Source organism: Anopheles stephensi, chromosome X (assembly GCF_013141755.1).
Source record: "Anopheles stephensi strain Indian chromosome X, UCI_ANSTEP_V1.0, whole genome shotgun sequence".
Taxonomy (NCBI): domain Eukaryota; kingdom Metazoa; phylum Arthropoda; class Insecta; order Diptera; family Culicidae; genus Anopheles; species Anopheles stephensi.
Window position 1 is genome coordinate 16,997,313 of NC_050201.1, and position 8,460 is coordinate 17,005,772.

At 40.9% G+C, this 8,460-nt stretch overlaps 1 protein-coding gene across 5 annotated transcripts; it reads right to left on the reverse strand.

Annotated features, from left to right (window-relative positions):
• Positions 1–3,518: 3,518 nt before the first annotated feature.
• Positions 3,519–7,531, reverse strand: LOC118511538 (uncharacterized protein K02A2.6-like). Of its 5 annotated transcripts, XM_036054766.1 has the most exons (3): positions 6,881–7,531; positions 6,360–6,775; positions 3,519–6,286 (listed from the first exon to the last, which is right to left on the reverse strand). In XM_036054766.1, the coding sequence occupies exon 3, from the start codon at positions 5,613–5,615 to the stop codon at positions 3,558–3,560; it is 2,058 nt and encodes a 685-aa protein (XP_035910659.1). In that variant the 5' UTR covers positions 5,616–6,286; positions 6,360–6,775; positions 6,881–7,531; the 3' UTR covers positions 3,519–3,557. The 5 variants fall into 5 exon arrangements, with proteins under 5 accessions (XP_035910659.1, XP_035910630.1, XP_035910649.1 ...); XM_036054737.1 differs by having other exon boundaries at positions 3,519–6,775; XM_036054756.1 differs by having other exon boundaries at positions 6,363–7,531.
• Positions 7,532–8,460: the final 929 nt, after the last annotated feature.

Below are 8,460 nucleotides of genomic sequence, written 5' to 3' on the forward strand. Positions count from 1 at the left end.
ATATATTGATGAATGACGTTTCTGTTGGCACTTTTTTGGAATTTATGTCATTTCTAAACCTTTTTCAGTCTGCCTTCCCGTAGTCGTACACCAAATTAGACGGTCTTAACTCAAGTTTTTCCTTTAGTATTGAAAATTGTACAGGTAAGTGATCGGAGGAAAAGTCTGTGAAAGTTTTAAGCTCTGTAAGGTTATGGTTGATTTTTGTAAGAGTTACACACTACATACCTATTGGATAGTATGTAGGGGTGTTCGGAGCCTATCTAATCTACAACTATTGTAATTAGGGATATGAAATCTTTGCTCGGATTGCTTTTGAGAAAAGTTTCGACAATTATCATTATATCAATCATTTTGTCCCTCAAGAAATTCTCAAGTTCGATTTTTTTGTTGGAGACGCCGTTTGCGTTCCAGTATGAAATCGATATTTCTGTTTGAAACTCCATCACATATTAAAACGGAATTTACTCACTACTTCAAATATAGCGGTGATTTGTTGCTCCTTAGATTTGCAGGAGCGTAGCTTGCAGAATACTTCTCCTACATTAGAGGTGATCTCCGTCGTGTTGAAAAGCTCATCATTGTATGTGTGATGGTGACTAGCATTTTGGTTGAAAGCTATATTTAGCTCGTTTGAACAGGAGGAAGAGCGGGAACCGCATTCCCTTCGAACACGAAATCTCTTGACACCGGTTTTTTAGGAGCTCTGGCTTTGGGCTTAACAGGTTTTTTTGGGCAGTTCCAGAAATTGGCTGGATGATTACCATCGCAGTTGACGCATTTTAATTTGTGCGCTGGAATCACTCCGTTTTCACACGATGACGTTGCTGCTAGTTGGCATATTTTTGATTCGTGTTGTCCGGCACATTTGTTGCAAATAGCCGGGTGTTGACAGTTGGCATTGGCCCTTGCCTGTTGGAATAATAATTCCAACGAACTCTACAATGTTCAAGCGCGTTTATGCAACGCAGTTTGGCTAGAACGACAGAGCCCTTAGAAAAGTGTAGTAAATAGGTGGTATGCTCATCTTCCTTTTTGTTGCGTACGTTAAGTTTCTTAACAGAAACCGGTTTTATGCCTTCTTCCCCTAATACTCTGGTCACTTCTTCTGTCTGCATGTCGAATAGACCACTTAGCACTATTTTAGTGGTGCAGTCTTCGGCAAGCTGCTATGTGTGGAAGTTTGTTTTGTTGTTGGACAGGTGACGCACAACCGCTCGGAAATCTTCTGAAGTATTGGTATACACTACTATATCCTCATTTACTACTTTAGTGGTGTAACGCATTACACCAGCAGTTGTGATTTTTTTGTGCACTTCGCCTAATGATTTGCACGCTATTTTTATCGGAGGAACACGCACATTTCTTTGGTAGGGTTTGGCTTTGTTGTATTAGTGTCCATAGGATGTTCTTCCACATCATTGTCCAGTGCTGCGTACGCATTTGGTGAAACTAATTGTACTTGCTCAGAATTGAGATTTTCTAAGCCGTTAAAAGTAGCTAAAGGAATTTTGATATTCCTTTGTTTTGCGGAGAGTTTGCCACGACCCATGAAAACAGGTCGGGTGACCACTGACGTTTTTGATTTAGACTTCACTTTCACGTACTGTTTCTGTAACTTTTTTGTGGTTGTTGTTTTGTATTACATACAATTGATTCGCTATCAGAGACTCGATTTGTACGTCTGTACACGTCGGAGTCAGATTTCGTACTAAGGAACTTCTTTAAATTTCATGCAATTCTTGAATTTCATGCAATCTCCTCTCGCTAATTTCATGCAACTTATCTCCTAACGATCCGCATGAGTGTAGATGTGTGTATGTGTGCGTGTTGGTTTCCACTGACAACTAAAGTGTGTACATTGTGTAGCGTGCTTTTGCTTCCTTGAGCTACTCAGTGCTACTATTAACCTCCTGATGCGAAATATTGTTTAACGGACTTGGTTGAGGGCGGTCCGATGGCCGAAGCGATAACGGCGCCGGTCTTCACACGGCAGATCGGGGTTCAAATCCCATCAAAAACGCCTCCCCGTATGCAGAACTTGACTTACTACTTGACTACTACGGGTAGAATCAAGGTCACAGAGAGCCATAAATGGCAGGCCTCTCAAGGTTGTGTAATGTCAAGAAAGAAAAAGAAGAAAGATTTGGTAAGATTGCCAAACGATTTGCTTGCGCGTACGATGCCGTGCGCAGCGTTAACACTCGAACTACTTCATCCTTGCCGGGATGCAGACCTACTATTCTTCCGGCTGGCCATAAGGTAGGTGGTATGTTATCTTCCCTTATGATAACCAGTTGTCCTATTTCTAGCGGTACCGGATGGGTCGTAAAACGTTTCGCGCGGGCCTGTAGCTGCTGTAGGTATTACGGGTACCAACGCGACCAAATGCTCTGTGCATGCATTTGTAATGCTTCGAACTTCTTCAACCGATTTAACGCAACCTGACTCCTTTCAACTTGCGGTAACGCTAGCATGTTTGACCCTACAAACAAATGCGCAGGAGTGAGCGGTTCTATATCCGATGGATCACTCGAATGCGAGATTAAAGGTCGTGTATTAAGGCCACTGTTCGACCTGTGCCAGCACCGTAATCATTCCCTCCGGAGTAAGGTTCGTGCTTCCTAAAGTGCGTATGAGGTGTATGAGGTGTTGCTTCGTGGACCGCACTGCAGCTTCCCACAGCCCTCCGAAGTGTTGCGCCCGTGGTGGAATAAATTTCCACTGAATCTCCTCGTTGGCGCACCAGTTGAACAGCTCACGACGATCACGATCGCTGCATTTCAGCATCTCATAGATGCGATGAAGCTCATGCGCAGCACCCTTGAAGGTGGTCGCATTGTCCGAATGCAGTTGCGCTATCCTTCCTCTGCGTGCCACGAAACGCCGTAATGATGCCAAGAAAGCAGCGGTTGTGAGATCACTCACAAGCTCGATGTGGACCGTTCTTGTTGCAAAACACACAAAAATTGCAACGTACGCTTGTAGCATCCCTGCTATACATCTCAAAAACACCTCATGAAAACATTCATTTTATAAACACGTACGTAGGAACGATCAATCACACCAGAACCTTACGCCACAATTATTTAAACTCAAGCACCCTATACCCCACCAAGTACAGCATATTCAGCAAATTTGATCAAACACCCATTGCAATAAGAACATTAAAAACCGACTAGCGCACTCGGCTAGCGAGTTGCGCAAGGCAATACGAAACCAAACCAACAATGCACCAAACATCGCACGGTGCAGACAACGGTCAGGAACTAAGCGTAAAACTTTATCCACTCCGAACCATCGCAAACAAATAGAACAAAACAGACATAATCATAACGACGCATTTCATGCGAGCATAGCAATCGATCGCACCGCGGCCAACTCATCCATAGCGACACATTTTATGCAAGCGCAGCGTTCGCCCCGAAACAAGCAAATCAATGAATGATAATTTCATATCAGCAGGTGAACGAATAAAGAAACGGAAACGACTCAAAACAAAACCACCCTAAGGAAAATTCCATAAGTAACTTGATTCTTTTATTTACAACGAAGCGCTATGCTCTTCTATGAATCCGTCCTCCTAAATCAATTAAATAACGCAATCCACTTAATTTCTGATACACAATAACTGGTATCCACCGCATAAGCTCCTTAAAGTGGTTTCTATAGAATGCTTTTTCTCCTGGCTTGAATTCAATAACCGGTAAGGTTTTTTCTGCATTTAAGAGGTGTGACTTATTAGCTCTTGGTGTGGGTTGGTGATGGATACTGGATTTCAACGGATTTATGGATTTATATCTAGTAGTGGGAACATATTTAAATATTAGATAAGATGGAGTGACTTGCGTGACCGTGCATGGTTCATTGCGATATTGCAATAAAAATCTATTGATCTTCCTACCAAGAGAGAGGGAGCGTAAGTGATCGTCAATAGTAAACTTTTGTAGAACCTCTTTTACTGTTCTCACAGCCCTCTCCGCCAATCCATTTGATTGTGGATGGTATGGAGGCGTTTTAGTTACTTTTACGCCTAGCTGCTTAAGAAAGTTTACAAAAACTTCCGAATTAAATGGCGGTCCGTTGTCTGAAACAACCTCCTTCGGTAACCCAAAGTGCGCAAAAAACGATTCTAATTGTTCGATTATGTCAGTTGCTCGTGTCATATTAACAATTTTAACATCTATATACTTGGTAAAGGCGTCTACCAAAATAAGCAAGATACGGCCTTCTATGTAACACAAATCTACATGAACTCTTTCAAACGGTTCGCACACAGGTTTCCAAGTTGTTGTAACCACCTCTTTAGGGACAGTCTGTCTAGCTTGACATATCACGCATGTCTGTACCAAGTCCTTGATGTCTTGGTCCATACCTCTCCTAGTTTTCAATTTTTTTGGAATCACCACCCTATCATCAAAATATAAAATACCATTATCTAAACAGAAATGCACGTGCATTTTTTCGTAATACTTCATAGTTTCATCCGACTTGCTTGGCCACCCATTCAGTGTGTTTTCCATGATTTGACGTAAAATGATATCTTTTTGCTTTTCTAATAGAATAACTTTTTGATCGACTGAGCCCATTAATTTACTCTCTTCTATAGCATTGATTCCTATGCTAACGCTCTCTATCTTTGGCTGGACTGCTAGTGGAAGTCTAGACATGGCATCTACATTAGCCATATATTTTCCCGGTCTATGTTCTATTACATATTCATAGTCCGCTAGCTTAAGCTCCCATCGTTGTAACCTAGCCATTTCAATACAAGACGTCCCTCGGCATGGATTGAAGATCTCCTTAAGTCCACTGTTATCCGTAATTACGGTGAAACGATAACCGAACAAGTATTTGTGAAATTTTTCTACCCCGAATACTACAGTGAGAGCTTCTCTGTGAACTTGCGCGTAATTCTTCTGAGCTTCCGACAGTGTTGCGGAAGCAAACGCAACTGGTCTTTCTACGTTGCCTATTTTGTGCGATAGCACCGCCCTGACTCCATAAGGACTTGCATCTACAGGTAATAACAGTGGTTTTGTCGGATCGTATGGCTCTAATACTTGGTTACTCATTAGCAACTTTTTTGATTCTTCGAAGGCCTCCTGACAGTCCGAGCTCCATATAAATTTGGATTCTTTTCGTAACAATGTGTATAAAGAATGTAGTTTGCTAGACAAATTTGGCAAAAAAAGATGGTAATAATTCAATAATCCTAAATACGCTTCAAGTTCTGGCACGCTTTTAGGCGGAGATACTTTATCTATAGCTTCTAACTTATCACGATTAGGTTGTATACCTTCCGCAGATAGTGTGTATCCTAGGTAATCTATCTTACTTCGAAGAATTTCAGATTTGTCTAGGTTCAATTTAACGTTATGTTGATTTAACTTCTCTAACACAACATAAAGATTTGCTTTACATGCTTTCTCAGTTATACCTCCCACTAGAATATCGTCTATATATGCGATTCCTGCGGTATTTAGTAATATCTGATGGATAATCGATTGGAATATTGTGGGGGCTGAGCTGATTCCAAAAGGCATTCTTGTATATCTATATAATCCTTTATGGGTGTTAATCGTACAAATCTCTTGTGATGCTTCCGATAACATTACTTGTAAGTATGCTCCTGACAGATCTAACTTACAGAAATATTTCCACCCCGCAATTTTTGCTAAGATATCATCAATTCGCGGTAGAGGATAATGATTGGTTCACAACATTCTATTGATGGTGGCTTTGCCGTCTAAACACAACCTCACCGAACCATCCTTCTTTTTGACTACTACCACTGGGCTTGCCCATTGTGAGCTCCTGCAAGGAATTAATATTCCTTTCTCCACTAACATCTCTAAATTTTCTTCAACTGGTTTTATCAACGCATATGGAACAGTATAAGCCTTATGAAATACTGGACTAACAGTAGGTTTTAGAACTAAGTTCGCCGTATAACCTTCAATTGCATCGTTGGTATGCGACAAGGCTATTACTCTTTTGAGCTTTTCTTTGATTTCTTCCATGCTATCGCTTTCTATTGCATATAACGTGAACGCCTCTCTCCATCGTGGAGATAACTACCACGTTAACCTTTCCTTTCATTCCGTTTTCTGCTTCGACGACTAAACACATTTGCCCGATAGGTGTGATTTTTTCACCTGATGCTGATACAAAACTCGTCGTGCTTTTTACTAATGGCACCTTGCTGAAGTTTTCCTTATACACATATTCAGGCAGAACACTTGTAGTCGCACCGCAATCAACTTCAAACTCTAGCTTGATTCCGCTACAATTTAAACAGATGGTTTGTGGTAAATTAGACGTTCGGGCTGTTATCATATGTAATGGTACGATCTCACCACTTTCTGTTGCTAAGGGCAACTCCATTTTGTTCTCCGCTTGTTCCATACTGCGCATTCCTCGACCACGAGCACATTTGGTTGACACATGTCCTTTTCTGCCGCACTCGAAACAGGACCAGTTTTTCAGGACCCGAAACAGGACACGTAACGGGATTGTGTAATCGACCGCATCGGAAACACGGCTTAGTTTCTCTCCCGCTCCACGCTGTACTGCTCGGCGTGGCTCTCTCGTTATAGGCTGCTCGTTTCCATGGCGCGTCATTACGCATACGATCGTACGTTACCGCTCTTTCGTTATCACTTCCTCTGCTGAAAGCTGCCCGCCTCATTGCCGCTATCTCGTTTTCTGCTCGGCAATTGTTCATCTTTGCCGAGGCGTCGAGCCGCTTCCCACGTTTGTGCTATGTCGCACGCTTGGTCGAAGAACAGTTTATTCTCAGTAAGGAGCCTCTTCCTGAGTTCGATGTCATTGACACCAGCCACTAACCGGTCACGCAGCGCGGATTGCAAAAACTCACCAAACGTGCAAGATTGTGCCGCAGCCTTCAGCTCGATGATAAAATCCGACATTGACATCTCTTTTTGGCACACCAATCTGAACTTATACCGTTCCGCGACCTCATTCACTTGCGGTTTCAGATGTTTTTTTATGACTCTTACAAGTTCACTGTATGCAATTTTGCTTGGCTCCTCCGGTGCACACACTTTTTCCGCCACTCCATACAATGACGCTCCACCAATCGACAGCATATATTTAGCCTTCTTTTTCTCTACCACATCACTAATCTCCATAAAAATATCGAGCCTTTTCAGGTAGCTCTCTATATTTTCTCCCATCAAGTAGGGTTCTATACTTCCTATCGACTTCGACATGACTTGACTTTTGAAATACTTTTTATCCTCGTCGCCAATTTGTGGTATCGACATTCGCGTGTTCCTGATGACCGCTGTGACAAGACTGCCCGTATTTTATTCTTTAGATGCGTACCACTGGTACTGGCCTAACACTAATTACTAATACTGTTCGATAGCTTTACTGGTTCTTTCGGATCGTTGCTGTGACTCGCTTGGGGTTTACCTTAAGACTAAAATTACAAATGTATTCTATCCTATTTTAGTTACAATATTACACTAATACTAATGCCTATCCTAAACCTGAACTATACAAATATATTTACATTAAATTCATGTTAATCGGGTTGCCTACTCATAGGCGCAACAAATACTGACCTAGCACTTATTACTAATACTATCCTAACACTTATTTACGAATACATCTAACTTAACCTATCTATAATACTACTTCATGCCTTACCGTGTAACCTAACCTACATACATGCCCAATCGTGTACACTGCAAATAAGACCATCTAGATCAGCTTGGACATCCCCTGTATGGATTGTTCCTAAAACGAAAGATTCTTCAGGCCAATTAAAAGTAAGAATGGTTATGGATTATAGAAAATTAAATCAAAAAACTAAAAGCGAACGATATCCTATGTCAGAAACATCATTCGTATTGAAACAAATGAGAGAACATAAATACTTTTCCACCTTGGATATTGCATCAGGTTTTCATCAAATAAAAATGCATGAAAAGGGCATATAAAAAACCACGTTTGCAGTCAATAACGGTGAATTTGCATTTACAAGAATGCCATTTGGTATAAACAATGGTCCAGCAATTTTACAACGAGCTTTGGATGATGCATTAAGGGAACACGTTGGCAAAAAATACTATATTTTTTGAAAAAAAATTTAGAGGAACACTTAGAAAACCTAAGCATTATTCTGAAAGTTCTGAACGCTGAAAATCTTAAAGTTCAACTTGATGAATCAGAATTTGTACATCAAGAAATAGAATTCCTAGGATATACAATATATATAGGATATATAACCAAATCCAAGGAAAATATAAGTAATATTGAAATTCTGCCAGCCAACAACTATAAAAGGTTTAAGATCATTTATAGGGTTAATGAGCTACTACAGGAAGTTTATAAAACACTTCGCTAAGATAGCAAAACCTTTGACAAATGCTTTAAGAGGAGAAAAAAATCCTGCACCTAGCAAAAGAAATGCATTGTCAACCAATCGAA